The sequence below is a fragment of the Colobus angolensis genome, unplaced genomic scaffold, assembly GCF_000951035.1.
Source record: "Colobus angolensis palliatus isolate OR3802 unplaced genomic scaffold, Cang.pa_1.0 Scaffold206, whole genome shotgun sequence".
Lineage (NCBI taxonomy): Eukaryota > Metazoa > Chordata > Mammalia > Primates > Cercopithecidae > Colobus > Colobus angolensis.
In genome coordinates this window covers 5,637,112-5,657,524 of record NW_012115222.1, presented here as the reverse complement: position 1 = coordinate 5,657,524, position 20,413 = coordinate 5,637,112, and the positions used below count along the sequence as shown (strand labels likewise).

Here is a 20,413-nt window from a genome sequence, read left to right as displayed (position 1 = left end):
GACTCACAGTTCCACATGGCTGGGGAGGCCTCAGGAAACTTTCAGTCATGGTGGAAGGCACCTCTCTACAGGGTGGCAAGAGAGAGAATGAGTGCCCAGCGAAGGGGGAAGCCCTTGTAAAACCATCAGATCTCATGAGAACTCACCCACTATCACTGAAACAGCATGGGGGAAATCACCCCCGTGATTCAATGATCTCCGCCTGGTCCTGCCCTTGACCATGGGGATTATTACAATTCAAGGTGAGATTTAGGTGGGGACACAGAATCAAACTATATCACTAGTAAAAGGAGCCAAGTCTAAGATACTTTCACATGTATCCTCTCATTTCATTCCATTTTATTTAATTCTAAAAATAGAATTTTATTTAATCACTGTAATATAGGGATAGGCAGCTCCACTTTACTAATGAAGAAAAGGAAACACAGAAAAGTTAACTAGCTCATACACTTGGTAGAACTTGAATTCAAATTCAAGTCATTTGACCATTAAACCAACTAGCTTGAAGTTAGATACAAAAAGCAAGAGTTAGCTGCCTGCAAGGGTGGAGTATCCACCACCCATGAACTGTGAAGAGAGTTGTACTGGGAAGGAGAGCTGTATGCCTGAAAATCTTTGTTTCATAAGTTGTGTCTTATATTGTTTCCTAAGGTGGGAGGGTAAATATGGTAAATAAAATGTTGTCTAAAAGCAGAAATTGCAAGTAATACAAAGCAGTGAAGATAAGGCCTCTTGTTTTGTCACAGATGGTACTTTTGTGTGTTTGGTTTTTGCTTATAGTAAACCAAGATAAGAAAATAAATTTTTATGAATATAGAAAATATAGAAAAATACGTCAAATTAGCAAATCTTTATTTGTAGGCAATATTTATTTGTTGAATCTCAGGATGTTGAGATCTATACAATATTTTGAATGAGCTAGAAGAGGAATAGTGTCCACATCCTATCTTTGATTATTTTCAAATCTCATTAATGAACACAAGTTTCTGAACAACTGGAGAACCATACTGCCCTCACAATACTTACCTGGAATCTTGGGTTCCCCATCTGCCCAGCAATCTAACTATAATCCTTCTGCTCTCCCTAAATCCGAATTTTTCAAACCGGCTGCAGAAATAAGTCCTTTGAAAATTTCTTTCCCCTTAATCACTCATCCTCAAAATTTGAATGAAACTAAATGAGGAAAAGCTTTTGGTTTACAAATGCATTTGCACATAACATTTCAAATATGCTTTGGAGATTTTCAAACAAACTATGGCGGGATCAGAGTCTAGCCAGATTGAAAATGAGGGCTGTGAGACTCTAAGATAAAAAAAAACACCACCTATCTCAGAAATGGTAGATGAGGATTACGGCTTCTTTTCTCTCTTGCATTTTCTAGAAGAAATGCTGCAGTGTGATGCCCCTATTATCAAAGAAATCACTCCCAAGCGTCATGTCACCACAACCACACTATTAATTCTCCAGGGATATATTATGAAATCTATAGAAGAAAAGTGGTGAGTATACTCAGCGAAGGAAAGGATTCTTCCTGGAGTTACTCCTTGGCTTCTGAAAACCATATTCATCAAGGGTTTCATAATCCATTTTCATAGCTCATTGCCAGAGCCTCTCTACAAAATAAAAAGTCAAACTTATCTTGAACTTTCCTACCTATCTACCTGACACACACACACACACACACACACACACACACACACACGTTTCTGTTCATTTGCATTAACAAGAAACAATACAGGGTTGCTCAGGAAGGTTAGGCTGACATTAACAAAGGTCTGATAGAGTAAGAAGATAATTTTTCAGTATTTTACCATTCCCCAATTACCACTGAGACTTCCTCCAGAGGCTGAGCTAGGTTTGCCTGGACTGTTATCTTTTATGTGCCAGATTTTTGTCCTGTTTGATATTCCTGATGTCCTTCTGGCAGGTTTAAAGATTATCAAGACCTGTTCCCACCTCGCCCTGAGGAGGTGGAAGTGCAAAGTGAAGTACAAATTTCGTCTAGGAAGCCCTCAAAGATAGTGTCAACTTACCTACAGGAATCCCAGGTTAGTAAAGAAGAAAGTGAAACAAGACATTAGAGACAAGAAAACCATCGTCTTGGGGATAGGTTTTTAAATCCCCATTTTGCAAAGGAGGAATCTGAGACTCAAATTATTATACCAGGAATTTAAGAAGTCCCTCTCTTCTCTACCTGTGATTAGAATCAACTGAATAATAGGTACAGGGGTTGGACACACGGAGTTCTTCTAGTTGAAAGTTAGTGCGGAGGACATGGATTGGCAATGAAGCAAAGTGGTTTTGCTAGTCCTCTGCACCCAAATTAAATACAAACTCAGTCACTGGTCTAACGGAACAACTTGGACCTCCACTTACCAGGGTGAGCCTCTTACTGTATAACCAAAGGTGAGCTTGAAACAGGTGTCTTGCAGACAAACAAACCAGAGAGAGAATGCAAAGTACTGAGAACACCATTTCCTTCTTTCAAACTATCTAGCTCATTCTTTGTCCTATGGGAGGACAGAAAAAAAGGAGGACAGAGGAGACAGGAATGTTACTCAGGAAAGTCTCTATATGGTTCGAGAACAACAACAACAACAACAAAAAATACATGCCCCCTTAGAGAATCACTTGCTCACTGTGTTTTAGAGTTGGTCAGTATCAGAAAAATTTTAGCCCAGCTTGATCTGACTCCAAAGATCATTCTAAGATATCTCAGAAAATAATGCCTAAGTCCATTGATCCAATACTCAGGGATGAAAATGTGTTACTCTTCCTTTTCTCCTCTGTATTTCCTCCATATATGAATAAACTCCATGTCAGGGCACCATGAATGCCTGACTACTAAAAAGAATACTGTACCCAGAACCAGTGCACTTGGTTTAATTTCAGACCTTCCAGTTGTTAGAAAATAAGATAAAAGGAAACCAACATGTACTTAATACCTACTCTTTGTCAAGCATTGCATTGGGGTTTACATATAACCACTAAGTCTCACTGCGATCCTGAAGGGCTATTGTTTCTAGCTTGCACATGGAGACATGGAGACATAGGTTGAGTAACCTGACCCAAATTACACAATTCGGTTCTGAGAAGCTGAGCTCCAGACTCAAACTTTTTGATCCCAAATTCAGTGCTTTTTATACTTCACTGCTTTCTGTCTAAAGCCATGCGTATGTTGTTTCCCTCTCTGTAGACTGAGATAACTGAACTAGTTAATCAACAAGAGTCTTTCTGGCTCTAAGTATCAATTTCTTGAGGGACAAATAAAATGTACAGTGGTTCCTAGGTACCTATTAAAAAACAGATGAAGAAACTTATGAAATTCATGTGCGTGTGTGTGTGTGTGTGTGTGTGTGTGTATGTAGGTGTATGAGTGGGTGCAAATAATTATATTTTCTTTTTTAAACGCTTAGAAATGGTTTTGCTCATTTCCTTATTCCTTCAGTGTCTCCAAATTTGCCTGAGCCTTTGGTTCTTTATTTCTGTCCTCTTTTCCTCCAGTTTTTAGCTCTCACGCTCCTTCTCCCAATCACAGCATCTCACATCTTCACTGTTGAAAGGCTATGGTAGAAGGAGCATGGGCAAATGGCTCCAGTCTGTTGAAGCTGGAATCTTTCACCCACCAGCTACTTAATTACAGGCAGATAATACAAGCTCTCTGACCTGAGTTTGCTGAAAATCATTCCTTTATGGAGGTGTTGTGAGGATTAAATGTAATGAATGCCAAGTTTTGGCACACAGTAGACTCTCAGTGAACAGCAACTATACTAATGAACATATTATACTCCTCTTTCTTTCCCCAGAAGAAAGGCTGGCTGAGAATGATCAGCTTTATCAGGAGCTTTTGCAAGTACCGCAGATTTATGTTGAATCCTAATAAGCGCCAGGAATTTGAAGACTATCTTCACCAGGAAATGCAAAATAGCAAGGAAAGTAAGTCATTTCTGTATTTACCCCCACTCCCTGTTGATATTTTAGCCATGAGGGTCAGCCCGCATAAAAAGCTTATTGCTTTGTGTCATGCCTGTGGCAGCCTAGAGTCTAGCAAAAAAACCCCAGGTCCTGTTTGCAAAACCAAGCCCAGGCCTGCCTAGAGAGGATACAAGCCAGAGGTCTCTGCTTAAGCAACCAGCAAGGGTAGAGAATAATTAACCTAAGGCACTGCAAAATCTCTCATTTTACAAAATAATTTCCTTATGTTTCTGAATTTGCTCTTTAAAAATTATTTTTAAAATTTTTCTGCTTATAAAGTAATACATGCTGTTAATAAAGAAAGAGGAAACAACAATTACAGAAATATATAGTATAGAAGTGAAATTCCCTCAAGAGATAACATTGTTAATGCTTGTAAACCTACCTCCTAATTATTTTTCTGTATATGTATCTTAATATTTACTTTTCCCACAAAATTGATCCCACATATTTGATTTGTAATTTGCTTTTTTTTTTTTTTGCTCAATAATGTATCTTGGACATCATTTTATATCAGTACACATATATCTGACTTGTTTTTGACTGCCATAAAATGTCCATTATATGGATTAATTCAACAGCTTTACTCATTCATTCATTCATTTAACACACTTTTCGAGAATCTACTATGTGACAAGCAGTTTGCCAGGTGCTGGAGATACAGTAGTGAACAGTAGTGAGCCTGCAGCAGAGGATCTGCCCTGTAGCACCTACAGATTTCAAACAGAAAATACAAGCCACAGATATTGGAGCCGGAGTGCCTGGATTTGAATCTGCTACTTTCTAGTTGAAGAACTTTGTATCTCTGTTTTCTCATCTGTAGAATAGGAATGAGAATTGTTTCTGTTTCACAGGGTTATTAGAACTATGCTTGGCAACAGTACATGCTATAAGAGGGTTAGCTAGTGTTACTGTCATTATTATATAATCGTCATGAGTGATCCCAATGATAATTGCAGAGAGATCCTAGTAGTCAAGGCACAGGGCCAGAGAAAATGTCTCCCAGAAAATAACATAAAGTTGAGTTTTCAGAAATGACCAAGTTAGGTAGGTGGGATGGGAGGAGAGTGATTTCTAGGTATGCACAGAATCATAAAATAAGAAAGAGAACGGTGCAATTCAGAAACTGCAATCAGGCCAATTGGACTAGAGATTAATGAGATGGGGCAAATGCTTGAGATGAGACTGGAAAGATTGGCAGTGACAAATCATGACTCTTTTGATGACATTTGAGTTGTTCCAACTTTCACTTAAACAATGCTGCAACCATAAAAACCTTAGAAGAAAATCTAGGCAATACCATTCAGGACATTTGCATGGGCAAGGACTTCATGTCTAAAACACCAAAAGCAATGGCAACAAAAGCCAAAATTGACAATGGGATCTAATTAAACTAAAGAGCTTCTGCACAGCAAAAGAAACTACCATCAGAGTGAACAGGCAACCTACAGAATGGGAGAAAATTTTTGCAATCTACTCATCTGACAAAGGGCTAATATCCAGAACCTACAAAGAACTCAAACAAATTTATAAGAAAAAAACAACCCCAACAAAAAGTTGGAAAAGGATATGAATAGACACTTCTCAAAAGAAGACATTTATACAGCCAACAGACACAAGAAAAAGTGCTCATCATCACTCGCCCTCAGAGGAATGCAAATCAAAACCACAATGAGATACCATCTCACACCAGTTAGAATGGCAATCATTAAAAAGTCAGGAAACAACAGGTGCTGGAGAGGATGTGGAGAAACAGGAACACTTTTACACTGTTGGTGGGACTGTAAACTAGTTCAACCATTGTGGAAGACAGTGTGGCAATTCCTCAAGGATCTAGAACTAGAAATACCACTTGACCCAGCCATCCCATTGCTGGGTATATACCCAAAGGATTATAAATCATGCTGCTATAAAGACACATGCACACGTATGTTTATTGCGGCACTATTCACAATAGCAAAGACTTGGAACCAACCCAAATGTCCATCACTGACAGACTAGATTAAGAAAATGTGGCACATATACACCATGGAATACTATGCAGCCATAAAAAAGGATGAGTTCGTGTCCTTTGTAGGGACATGGATGCAGCTGGAAACCATCATTCTCAGCAAACTATCACAAGAACAGAAAACCAAACACCACATGTTATCACTCATAGGTGGGAATTGAACAATGAGATCACTTGGACACAGGAAGGGGATCATCACACACCAGGTCCTATTGTGGGGGCGGGGAGGGGGGAGGGATAGCATTAGGAGATATACCTAATGTAAATGACGAGTTAATGGGTGTAGCACACCAACATGGCACATGTATACATATGTAACAAACCTGCACATTGTGCACATGTACCCTAGAACATAAAGTATAATAAAAAATAAATAAATTAATTAATTAAATAATGATTAAAATTTTAAAAAAAATGCTGCAAAACATGCATATTTTGCAATTGTGTGCTTCTATGAAACAAGTTCCTTAAAATGAGAATGATGGGTAAATGGTTAAAAACAGTTAAATTTTGGCCCTCCAAAAACATTGCACTAATTTAAACTCTTGCCAACCATATAAACTAGTGTCTTGTTTCTCCCATTCTCATCAACACAGTGTGTTGCACATTTTTAAAAACTGCCAACCTGGTAAATAAAAAATAATGTGCCAGATTGTCTATTCTTATTTATATTTCTTTAGTAGTTGAGCATCTTTATTGACTGGCCATTTGTATTCTTTCTTGAACTGTTTATGCCCTTTGTCTATTTTTCTATTGGTATTTTAATATTATTTATTTTAATTTGAAAAAAGTTTGTATATATCTTTTATGAACTGCTTCACAACCAAATATTTTGGCTCCAATAATAGTTCTAGCAGACCAGGCATGGTGGCTTATGCCTGTAATCTCAGTACTTTGGTAGGCCAAGGCGGGTGGATCACTTGAGGTTGGGAGTTAGAGACCAGCCTAACCAACATGGTGGAACTTCATCTCTACTAAAATACAAAAATTAGCTGGGCGTGGTGGTGTGCACCTGTAATCCCAGCTACTTGGGAGGCTGAGGCAGGAGAATCGCTTGAACCAGGAGGCAGAGTTTGCAGTGAGCCGAGATTGCACCACTGCACTCCAGTCTGGGTGACAGAGTGAGACTCTATCTCAAAAAGAAAAAAAACAGTTCTAGTTCTTTTGTTTCTTCTTTTAAATAAAACCGGCTCAAGCCCTCACACCCTAGAATGGTAGGAAGTCCTGTTTCATCATTCTTTGACTTCCCACTTCCTCAATATTATGTAAGAACCCAAGACCTGTACTTATCCAATAGGAGGTCTACCAGACTTCCAATTCCCCTTAGATACAGGGGAGAGCTTGTGACACTCAGCCTGCCACTGGTCTAAGTTCTTTTATTTGAAATATAGCATACTTATAAGTGACTATATGAGCAGCTGAATACCCATCATCCAAGCCAAGAAATAGAAAATGGCGTAACTCAGATGACACCTGGTGCCCCTTTACCCATCACAGGGGCAAACCCTATCTTGAACACAAGCATTTATTTTACTATTGCTTTTTAAAATGTACATGTGTTTTCATACTCTTTCTACAGTTTCCTGCCTCAAACAAACTTTGATTCCCAATGGAACTTCCACTCCATTAATCTTACTGATTTTCTTAGGCCAGAGTGTGTGTGTGTTTAGTATCTGAGAAAACAGAAGCAATCAGAAGAGAAGTTTTACAGCTTCCCTCCTCTGAATCACCTGGTCAGCCTCCTCTGTATTCACAGGCTCTGGTCACTGAGTAGGCTGCCTGTCCTTGCTCCTAAAGAAGCATCCAGGCCCTCATCTACTCAAGGGCATTCATCCAGTCATTTTTACTTATTCTCCTGCATCATTTTTATTTTCTCTGCTGGATTACTCAGTCGGCACCAAATATGACATAGTACCTCTCAAGCAAAAATTAATAATAATTTCTCCCTGATTCTATATTCCCCTCAAATTATCTGGCACATTTGTCTGTTTCCCTTTTAAACAAAAATCCTCAAGAGTTATGCATTCTTGCTGCTTTGTTTTATTTTCATCCCATTTATTTTTAAATTACTTTTTAGAATCACTTTTTAAGCTACAATTTTATACAGTAAAATTCACCAATTTTAATTGTGCAATTTGAGAATGTAAGTATCTCTGCAGTCATGATCTAGAATACTTGCTTCATCACAAGAAATTCATTTATGTGTCTTCTTAATCAACACCCTTCCCCTTCCACTACTACTCTCTGGTCTGGCAACAACTGACCTACTTTCTATTACTACAGTTTAGTATTTTAAGGAATTTAATATAAATGGAATCAAGCAGTAGTCTTAGTGCATGCATGCAATAGTCTTTTGTGACCAGCGTCTTTTATATAGCATGATGCTTTTGAGATTTGTCTATGCTATTGCATATATCAGTAGCTCATTCCTTTTTATTGCTGGGTATTATTCCATTGTACCATAGCACAATTTGTTTATGCATTCACCAATTGTTACATATTGAGTTGATTCCACTTTGGGGCTGTTATGAATTACCCTGCTGTGAATATTCAAGTACAAGTATTTGTGTGGATATATGTTATTTCTTTTGGGTAAATATCTGAAAGTAGAAGTGCTGGGTTATGTGGTAAGTGTATGTTAACTTTATAAGGAATTGTCAAGCTGTTTTCCAAAGTGGTTGTACCATTTTTGCATTTTCACCACCGATGTAGGAAAGTTTCAATCGTTCCCCATCCTCACCAACCTTTGATATCATCTGTCTTTTTAATTTTAGCCATTCTAGAGGGTATGTAATGGTATTTTGTTTTCGTTTAATTTTCATTTTGTCTAATGACTAATGATGTTGAGTATGTGTTCATGTGCTTGCTTGCCATATTAGTCCATTTTCACACTGCTGATAAAGACATACCCGAGACAGGGAAGAAAAGGAGGTTTTAACGGACTCACAGTTCCATGTGGGTGAGGAGGCCTCACAATCATGGCAGAAGGCAAGGAGGAGCCAGTCACATCTTAAGTGGATGGCAGCAGGCAGACAGGAGCTTGTGTAGGGAAACTCCCCTGTTTTAAAACCATCAAATCTCATGAGACTTATTCACTATCATGAGAACAGCACAGAAAAGACCTGCCCCCATGATTCAAATATCTCCCACCAGGTTTCTCCCACAACACATGGGAATTCAAGATGAGATTTGGGTGAAGACATGGCCAAACCATACAATTTGCCATACATATTGTGCTATTTTTAGTGAAGTGTCTGTCCGTATCTCTTGCCCATTTTTTAAGAGCTTTGTTGTCTTATTATTGGGTTATAAGAATTCTTTACATAATCTGGGAATATTTTTGATGGATATATTTTGAAAATATTTTCTCTCAGTTGATGGCTTGCTTTTTTACTTTTTAAGTATTGTCTTTTGAAGATCCAAAATCTGAAATCCTCCAAAATCCAAAACTTTTTGAGTACTGATATGACACCACAAATGGAAAATTTCACACCTAACCTCATGTAACAGGTTGCAGTCAAAATGCAGGGAGGGGTGCAATACACAATTTATTCAGTGTCCCCAAGGAAAAAAATAAAATTACCTTAAGGCTATATGTATAAGGAGTATACAAACATAAATAAATTTCGTGTTTAGATTTGGGTTCCATCCCAAAAATGTCTCATTGTGTATATGCAGATATTCCAAAACTCCAAAATCTGAAACACTTCTGGTCCTAAGTATTTCAGATAAAGGATAAGAACCTTAAAATAGATTTCCAGACATTGTAAATTTTATCTTTTTAGGTGTTGGATATTTTTGTCTTCCTATAAAATATGCCTGAACTTTGTTCAGGGATGCAGTTAAGTTACTCGAAAATAGTTTTATTCTTTTGGATCTTCCTTTAATCATTGATTAAGTGAATCCAGAGCCATGTTATTTGTATGGCTATTCTCCACTACTGAGGTAAAACTTTCCTGAGTGTTCTACTAGATTCCTCATAAATTATGAGTTTTTCTAGTCTTCCAGTGGAAACAGGCACTATGTCTGCTTCTGTGTGAGCACCGAGGACCGTTCTTTAATGCTTTCAGATCCCCCTACGCTCAAGCTTTGGGTAATTTCCTCATATCTTGAGCTGGTCAGCACTCTGCTGAGTACTTGAGGGAACCTCCACAGATTTCCAGGTTCTCCCTCTCCTCTTTGAACTCTGTCTTGTAAACTCTAGCCACCATTGGTCTCACTGGACTCTCAGGTCCATCTCCTCAATTCAGAGAGTCCACCAAACTTGATCTGGGTTTTCCCTCCCTGACTGTGGAATGGATCCTATCTCAAGGTGGTAACGTGGGGCAAAAGTAGGGCTCACTCATTTTTCCCAAATCTTAGTGATCACTGTCCTTAATTCTCTGATAGACAGTGTCTTAAAAACTGTTCCACTATATTTCGTCTGATTTTTAAAAATCGTTTCTGGAGGGAGGATAAATCTGGTCCTTGGCACTCTACCTTGGACAAAAGTGGACATTCCGATAAAAAGGTTTCAGCAGGCTGGGAGTGGTGGCTCAAGCCTGTAATCCTAGTACTTTGGAGGCCAAGGTGGGTGTATCACCAGAGGTCAGGAGTTTGAGACCAACCTGACCAATATGGTGACACCCCGTCTTTACTAACAATACAAAAATTAGCCAGGTGTGGTGGCACATGCCTGTAATCCCAGCTACTCAGGAGGCTGAGACAGGAGAATTGCTTGAACCCTGGAAGCGGAGCTTGCAGTGAGCTGAGATCCCACCACTGCACTTCAGCCTGGACAACGGAGTGAGACTCCCTCAAAAAAAAAAAAAAAAAAAAAAAATCAGCAGATTAGTAACAGTAGCCAAGTTAGAATGATCATCCTGACTATAATGTAGGGAATATACTACACAAAAGCAAAATTAAGTGTAGGAAGCACAGTCAGGGCTGGAACTAGGGTAAGGCAAGGGAGGCATATAATACACAAAAATTAAGGAGGCACTGACCATCAGGCTCATGCAGATGCCAACCCCGCACTTGTAACACATTGATAGTGAATGCTTCCTTAAACTGTGTCCTAGGCACCTGCCTCACCTTAGCAGGTCAGGGCCCTAGGCCTGACCCCGAGAACACTTAAGTGGCTTTTGGAACAAGTGAAAGATGATGATTCTTTAAACAAATGTCCCTGCAAGAAAGACCAATAGTAGATACACTTGAAATATATTTAGAAAGTAGAATCAACAATATTTGGTGACTAATTGGATGTGGAAAGAGGAAGAAGTCAAATACGATTCCCAGGTAATAGGAGCTGGAGCTTCTCATACTAGCTGGTAAGAGCCAACTGTTAAATATCCTGGCATTTTGTGAGCTACTGAACAAATCGTCAGTAGCTAAAAATCTATTACAGTGAGAATATTTACTATCTAAATCAGTGAATAATACAAATTAGGTCTCCCCCTCTACTGCCAGAGCCAGTTTACAAGCATCCGATGGCTTACAGGTTTATTGGGTGAATTTATCACCCTCTTTTCCTAGAATCCCTAACCATCATATCAGTTTCCACTATTATCTAGACATTTTTTTCCCTTCAAACTCAAGTCTAAGAGAGAAAGATGGAAAGATAGTAGGAGAGAGATCTTATGTCTTATTCAGTATAGTAACCCTAGGGTCTAGCACAATGTCTGAGACATAACAAGTGCTAGGTATTTATGGACTCTTGTAGTTACCCTCCCATTCTATATACAATACTGCACCAAAAGGGATCCCAGCTGCGCCATAGGGAGCACCACACCAACTTCAATAAATCCTGAACAGCACTCCAGAATAAAGGATTTGCAGGCAGAATGGTAAATTCTAGAGCCAGATTAGACATTTTTCTGAAACCCAGCCAGATAATTAACCAGGGTCTATCTGTCAGATCCAGCCCAAACCTGTTCTTTTCTCAGACCTCAATCCCTATGAAGAGATGTCTTTGGATATAATCTAGTCAAGAAACTTTCTAAAGGAAGCATTCTATTTTTCTGACACACAATCCAAATCTTCTAGTGGCTCTTGTGCTCTCCTGTACTTGTTACTCTCTTTTGTACTCTAGATTTCTACCCTCGGTTTCCTTAATAAACTTCTTTTTTTTTTTTTTTTTTTTTTTTTGAGACGGAGTCTCGCTCTGTCGCCCAGGCTGGAGTGCAGTGGCCGGATCTCAGCTCACTGCAAGCTCCGCCTCCCGGGTTTACGCCATTCTCCTGCCACAGCCTCCGGAGTAGCTGGGACTACAGGCGCCCGCCACCTCGCCAGGCTAGTTTTTTATATTTTTTAGTACAGATGGGGTTTCACCGTGTTAGCCAGGATGGTCTCGATATCCTGACCTCGTGATCCGCCCGTCTCGGCCTCCCAAAGTGCTGGGATTACAGGCTTGAGCCACCGCACCCGGCTAACTTCTTTACTCTTGATATTTTGACTGTTTCTTTGTGCTGCTTTCCTCATTTGCTCCTAAATTACTTCCTGATAAAACTTGAGTGAGCACCATCAGTGCTACACACTCCATTTGGAAGGTCACATCTGCATGTTTCATTTTCACAGTCTCTGCAGAAACCTTAGGGATTAGCATAACTGTGGTGTGATTCTATTTCTATAAGATAAGCACCCTCAGTGCTCAGTTGACTTATGTTTTATGTGTGTTGTCATACTATCTGAGTAGATGGATTTTTCAAGTCCAAGTAAAAGGTTGAGCCCAATGGCAGAAAGTGACTATTTCAGTAGGCCAAAAGGGTAGATCCACAGTCTCCTTTCTTCTTTTTGTTATGCCCAGGTTGAGGGTAAGAGTGACTTGATCAAACAAGATTGTAATTCCTTCTTCTTTCTCTCTCAGATTTCACCACACCACACAACACATCGGGACGTTCAGCTCCACCCTCCGCAAGTGTCCGGAGTGCAGACCAAGAGAATGGAGACACAACCCTTGTAAAGCGTCGTATATTTGGCCACAGGATTATCACTGTCAACTTTGTGATCAATGATCTATATTTCTTTTCTGAAATGGAAAAGTAAGTTTCCCACCTCTCCTTCTTCTGCCCTGAAAATGATTTTTCATCCTTAGGACTACCCAGCAGAAACTGGCTTGATCTGTTAGAAACACAGTGATTTCAGCCCTATCCAGTAAGAATCTCTCCTTCTGAAAATCTTACTGTATGCCATCACTCAGTTGATTTCCATCTTTCTATTCTTTGGGTCCTAAAAGCTCTTCAGTATTCCAGAAATTCCCCTGTTAAAATGCAGTTGTTTAGTCCCAGAAAAGGGAAGCGTGTTTTTCTCCATTATTTATAAATGTGAATAAGTCCTATTATGTAACACCATGGGACCAATATTCTTTAGTTAAAGCCAGGAATTACGATAATACAAATTGTGTGTGTGTCTGTATGACATTAAACAGATATTTTTAAGTTAAGACATATTAGTGTACATTAATTCACCTGTCAAATTTTTTATGTAAAGCCAAAGTCAATCCACAATGGGAGGTCTGTAAATTTTTCTTGTATAGACTATACCCCGAAAGCTGTCTACTAATTATTTTTTTAATTGATACATAATAGATTTACATGTTTTGGAGGTGTATGTGATATTTTGATACATTCATATAATGTGTAAAGATCAAATCAGGGTAATTGAGATATCCATCATCTTTATTTTTTCTTTATGCTAGACAGATTAAAATTATTCTCTTCTAGATATTTTGAAATGTACGATAGATGATTATTAACTATAGTTACCCTACTGATCCATGGAACACTAGGTCTTATTTCTTCTATCTAACTGTGTATTTGTACCCCTTGATCAAACTGTCTTCCTTCATCCCCCCACCCCCTACCCTTCCCAGTTTCTGGTAACGACCTGAGATCCACTTTTTTAGCTCCCACTATGAGTGAAAACATGTGATATTTGTCCTTCTGTGTTTGACTTATTTCACTTAACATAATCACCTACAGCTCCACCCATGTTGCTGCAAATGACAGGATTTCGTTCTTTTCTGTGGCTTAATACTATTTTATTGTGTATCTGTATACACCACATTTTCTTTAACCATTCATCCACTGGTGGGCACTTAGGTTGATTCCATATTCTGGCTACTGTGAATAGTGCTACAATAAACATGGGAGTGCAAATATCTCTTCAACATACTCATTTCCTTTCCTTTGGATATATACCCAGTATTAGGATTGCTGGATCACATAGTAGTTCTATGTTTAGCTTTTTGAGGAAGCTCCATACTGTTGTCCACAGTGGCTATACTAATTTACATTGCCACCAACCAGGTACAAGGTTTCCCCTTTTCACACATGCTCACTAGCATCTGTTATTCCCTGTCTTTTTGATAATAGCCACTTTAACTAGGGTAAGATGATATCTCGTTGTGGTTTTGACTTGCATTTCTCTCATGGTTTGTGATCTTAGCAGTTTTTCATATACCTTTTGGGTATATGAAAGACAAAAGAAGACAAGAATGTCTTCTTTTGAGAAATGTCTATTCAGATCTTTTGCACATTTAAAAAATCAGATTATTTGGGTTTTTTGTTATTGAGATGTTTGAGCTCCTTATATATTCTGGTTATTAATTTCTTGTCAGATGGATAGTTTGCAAATATTTTCTCCCATCCTGTGGGTTATCTCTTTACTTTGTTGATTGCTTCCTTTGCTGTGCAGAAGCTTTTTAGCTTGATGTGATCCATTTGTGTATTTTCGCTTTGGCTCCCTATGCTTCTTACACAAAAACCTTTGCCCAAACTAATGTCCTGCCCTGTTTCCCCAATGTTTTCTTCCAGTAGTTTCAGAGTTTTAGATTTAAGCCTTCAATACATTTTTATTTGATTTTTGTATATGGTGAGAGATAGGTGTCTTGTTTCATTTTGCTGCATGTGGACATTCAGTTTTCCTATCACCATTTATTGAAGAGACGGTCCTTTCTCCCGTTGTACATTCTTGGTACCTATGTCAAAAGTGCATTGGCTGCAAAGGCATGGATTTATGTCTGAATTGTCTCTTCTGTTCCATGGGTCTATGTATCTGTTTTTAATGCCAGCACCATGCTGATTTAGTTACTATAGCTTTGTAGTATATTTTGAAGTCAGCTACAGTGATGCCTCCAGCTTTGTTTTTTTTTGTTCAGGATTGCTGTGACTATTCAGGGTCTTTTGTGGTTCCACGTAAATTTTAGGGTTGTTTTTTCTATTTCTGTGAAGAATGCCATTGGTATTTTTATAGGGATTGCACTGAATGTATAAATTTCTTTGGGTAGTGTAGACATTTTAATAATATTATGTTTTCCAACCCATGAGCATGGAATATACTTCAATTGTGTGTGTGTGTGTGTGTGTGTGCCTTCTTCAATTTTTCCATCAGTATTTTCTTGTATATATATTTCAGTTCTTTGTTTAAGTTAATTCCTAGGTATTTTATGCTCTTTGTAGCTGTTGTCAATGAGATGGCTTTCTTGATTTCTTTTTCAGATTGTTAATTGTTGTTGTATATAAATGCTTCTGATTTTCATATGTTGATTTTGTATTCTGCAACTTTACTGAATGTATGAGTTGTAATAGGCTGTTGGTGAAGTCTTTCAGTTTTTTAAAGATAAGATTATATCAGCTGTGAACAAGGCTAATTTGACTTCTTCCTTTCCAGTTTGGATGCCCTTTATTTCTTTCTCTTCCCTAATTGTTCTGACTAGAACTTCCACCACTATATTGAATAAGAGTAGTGAGAGTGGGCATCCTTGACTTGTTCCAGATCTTATAGGAAAAACTTTCAATTTTTCCCCATTCAGTATGATGTTAGCTGTGGGTTTATCATATATTTGCATTTATTATTTTGAAGTATATTTCGTATATACCCAATTCGTTGAGGGTTTTTATCATAAAGAGATGTTGAATTTTATTGAATGCTTCATCATCTATTGGAATGATCATATGGCTCTTATTCTTGATTCTGTTAATGTGATATATCACGTTTATTGATTTGCGTATGTTGAATCATCCTTGTATTCCTGGGATTAATCCCATTAGATGATGGTGAATGATCTTTTTAATGTGTTGTTGAATCTGGTTTCTACTATTTTGTTGAGGCTTTTTGCATCTGTGTTCATCAGTGATATTGGCCTATAGTTTTTCTTTTTCTTTGCTGCATCCTTCTCTGGTTTTGGTATCGGGTCAATGTTGGCCTTGTAGAATGAGTTTTTAATATTCTCTCCTTTTGTATTTTTTAAGAGTTTGAGTAGAATTAATATTAGTTTTTATTTAACTTTTTGGTAGAATTAATGCCATCAGGTCCTGGCATCTTCTTTGATGGGAAACTTATTATGGCTTCAATCTTATTACTCATTATCTGTTCATTTGAGTTTTCTGTGTCCTCATGATTCAACCTGATAGTTTTTCTGTATCCAAGAATTTATTCATTTTTTCTAGGCTTTCCAATTTGTTGTTGTATAGTTGTACATAATAATCTCTAATGACTATGTCTCTTTTTTGTTTCTGATTTTATTTATTTGGGTCTTCTCTCTGCCTTTATCAGTCTAGCTAAAGGCTTAATGATTTTGTTTATATTTTTAAAAAACCAACTTTTTGTTTCATTAATCTTCTGTATTTCTCAGTCTTAATTTCATTTATTTCTGCTCTGATATTATTAATATTTTATTCTTTCTACTAATTTGTGTTTGGTTTGTTCTTGTTTTTTAGTTCCTCGAGGGCATCATTAGGTTGTTTATTTGAAGTCTTTCAACTTTTTTGATGTAAGTATTTATTTTCTAAACTTTCCTCTTAGTACTGCTTTTGTTGTATCCCATAGATTTTGGAATGTTGTATTTCCATCTTCATTTGTTTCAAGGAATTTTTAAATTTTCTCCTTTATTTCTTCATTGACCCATTGGTCATTCAGGGGCATGTTGTTTACTTTCCATGTACTGTAGGAAACAGTTTCCAAGGTTCTGCTTGGTATTGATTTCTAGTTTTTTTCCATCATGGTAAGACAGGATGCTTGATTTTATTTCTACTTTTGGAAATTTGTTGAGACTTGTCTTGTGGTATATTTTGAAGAATGTTCCATGTGCTGATGTAAAGATTGTATATTCTGTAGCAGTTGGGTGAAATGTTCTGTAAATGTCAGTTAGACCTATTTGGTGTGGTGTGTAGTTTAACTGCAATTTTTTGTTGTTGATTTTTCTGTCTGGATGATCTGTCCATTACTAAGAGTGGGGTATCGAAATCTCCTACTATTATTGTATTGCAACCTTTCTCTCCCTTTAGATCTTTTAATGTTTGCTTTATATACTTGGGTGCTCTCATCTTGAATGCATCGATATTTAAAATTGTTATATCTTCTTACTGAATTGACCCTTTTATCCTTATATAATAACTATGTCTCTTTTTAGAGTCTTCAACTTGTAGCCTATTTTATCTGATGTAGATAAAGGTATCCCAGCTCTTTTTTTGGTTTCTACTCACATAGAATATCTTTTTTCATCCCTTCACTTTTAGTCTATGTGTGTTTTTATAGGTGAAGTGGGTTTCTTGTAGGTAGCATGTAGTTGGGTCTTGTTTCTTTATCCATCCAGCCACTGTATGTCTTTTAATTAGAGAACTGAGTCTATTTATAGTCAACATTCTTATTAATAAGTAAGAACTTACTACTGCAATTTTGTTGCTTGTTTTCCAGTTGTTCTTGAACTCCTCTCTTCCTTTCTTACTGTCTTCCTTTGTGATTAAGTAATTTTCTGTGGTACTGTATTTTAATTCATTGCTTTTTATTTTTAGTGTAACTATTATAGGTTTCTGCATTGTGGTTACTATGAGGATTACCAAAAATATTTTGTGGATATAACAAATTATTTTAATGAGATGACAGCTTATCTTACATCACAAAGAAAAGAAGAGAAACAACAACAAAAAAAACTAAAATGAACCTCTACACTTTAACTCCATCTTCTCAACATTTGGACATTTTGTCTCATTTTGCATATTTTATATTGCTTGTCTCTTATCAGATTGCTTTAGCTATTGTTCCTTCTGATAAATTTGTCTTTTAGGCTTCATACTAGAGTTATGAGTGAATTACACACCACAATTACTATATTAGAATATTCTGGGTTGGTCTGTGCACTCACTTCTACCAATGAGTTTTATACCTTCAAATGCTTCCTTCTTGCACGTTAGTGTCATTTTCTTTCAGAATAAAGAACTCTCTTTAGCATTTCTTGTAAGATATGTCTGCTGGTCATGAATTTTCTCAGCTTTTGTTTGTCTAGGAAAGGCTATCTCTCCTTCATAGTTGAAGGATAGCTTTACTGGATACAGTACGCTTGGATGGTGGTTTTTTGTTTTGTTTTGTTTTGTTTTATTTTTTAGCACTTTGAAAATGTTTTCTCATTTTCTCCTGGCCTTTATGGTTTCCATTGAGAAGTCTGTTGCCTGATGAATTGGAGCTTCTTTGTATGTTATTTTCTTCTTTTTCTGCTTTTAGGATTCTCTCTTTTTCCTTGATCTTTAAGAGTTGATTACTATAATACTTGGGGTAGTCTTATTTGGGTCGAATTTATTTAATGTTCTCTGACCTCCCTGTACCTGAACATGTATGTCTATGTCAAGTTTTAGAATGTTTTCTGTTGTTGTTTTGAATAAGTTTTCTTTTCCTTGCTCTTGCTCAACTCCCTCTTGAACACCAATAATTTTTAGATTTGCTCTTTTGAAGTAATTTTGTATATCTTATAGGTGTCTTCATTACTTTTCATTCTTTTTACTTTTTTCTCCTCTGTCTCATTATATTTGAGTTCTGAAATATTGCTGGTAATAATCTCAGTACTATTTGTTTGTTTTGAGTTTCCATATGGGAGAATGAAGCCAACTTGCTTCTGTGCTAACATTTTGGAACCTAGAGTGTCTGTCTACTGATTTGAATTTTTATTTCTTTAAAGCAGAACAGAATTTAAAGATTACTGTGAAGCAATTCAATCCTTCTGGATTTTTGTACCTTTTTATGTTTAAAACTGCCTGGCCACACCTAACTCAACAGGCTTTTGTTTTTGTTTTTGTTTTTGTGAGATGGAGTCTCACTCTGTCACCAGGCTGGAGTGTGGCACCATCTTGGCTCACTTCAACCTCCGCCTCCCGGGTTCAAGCGATTCTCCTGCCTCAGCCTCCCAAGTAGTTGGGACTATAGACACATGCCACCACGCCCAGCTAATTTTTGTATTTTTAGTAGAGACGGGGTTTCACCATGTTGGCCAGGATGGTCTCGATCTCCTGACCTCATGATCGCCCACCTCATCCTCTCAAAGTCCTGAAATTACAGGTGTGAGCCACTGCACCCAGCCAACAGCACTTTTTTAAAAAGCTACTTGCCTTCATTAGAATTTCCAAAACATTCTAATTTGTTTTCATAGAAATAATAACTTTTCTTTCATGTTCATATTTTATCAGTTTTCACAAGTTACTAATTATAGAAATTATAGTTACTAATTATCTTTACAATAGGGAAAGATATTTGGGAAGAAACACAACTCCTGGTACACATTCATTTCTACTAGTTTGAGAAAGCTGAGAGTGTACTAAAGATGTCCCTCTAATCTATGCAGTCAGCATGTCATGGGCATCAATCAGTGTGTTTTTCAAAAATGTAGACACCTGGTAACTCATGCATCAGTTAGAAGAGTTTGGTTAAGAGATCTTCTACTGCACCCCAGTGATGGATTTAGCTCATTTCCACAAATGCTTGTTGATTACTCACTCTTTACTGAACACTGGGTTTGACACTGGATATATAAAAAACAAGTAAGATGTGCTCTCTACTTCTAAGATCCCACAAACTAATGAGGATGACAGAAAAGACACAAACAAAAGTTAGGAAGTGTCTCAGGATGATAGGTGCTATGGGAGAATCAGGCACAGGAAGAGTATTTAGACAACTGTAAGTCCTCAGGTATGGTTTCTTGGGAGACCCAAAATTCTTGGGTAATCTAAGCTAAGGAAGAGTAGGGGTTAGTCAGATAATAAAGGATGTAGGGGGAGGCAATGGAGGAGCAGAGGGAAATACTAGTCAGAGTGAATAGCCTCACCTGCTGCTGCTCCCATTTCCACCACATTGCCTCTTCTTCCTCGCTTGACCTCTACAAACTATTCTCTGTATAACAACCAGCGTCGCCTATTAAAAACACAAACCAGACTAGATCATTCTCCTGCCTAAAATGTTCTACTGGTGGCCGGACGCGGTGGCTTACGCCTGTAATCCCAGCACTTTGGGAGGCCGAGGTGGGCGGATCATGAGGTCAGGAGATCGAGACTATCTTGGGTAACAAGGTGAAACCCTGTCTCTACTAAAAAATACAAAAAATGAGCCGGGTATGGTGGTGGGCGCCTGTAGTCCCAGCTACTCGCAAGGCTGAGGCAGAGAATGGCGTGAACCCGGGAGGCAGAG

General features: G+C 37.8%; 1 protein-coding gene across 1 annotated transcript in view; it reads left to right on the top strand.

Moving 5' to 3' along the window:
- The window catches only part of RGSL1 (regulator of G-protein signaling like 1), a 107,884-nt gene that overhangs the window by 74,948 nt on the left and 12,523 nt on the right, over window positions 1-20,413 (top strand). The window contains exons 12-15 of the mRNA XM_011942119.1: window positions 1,382-1,499; window positions 1,928-2,048; window positions 3,807-3,936; window positions 12,831-13,005. Coding sequence (XP_011797509.1) covers window positions 1,382-1,499; window positions 1,928-2,048; window positions 3,807-3,936; window positions 12,831-13,005 — 544 coding nt within the window. The remainder of the gene's footprint in view (window positions 1-1,381; window positions 1,500-1,927; window positions 2,049-3,806; window positions 3,937-12,830; window positions 13,006-20,413) is intronic.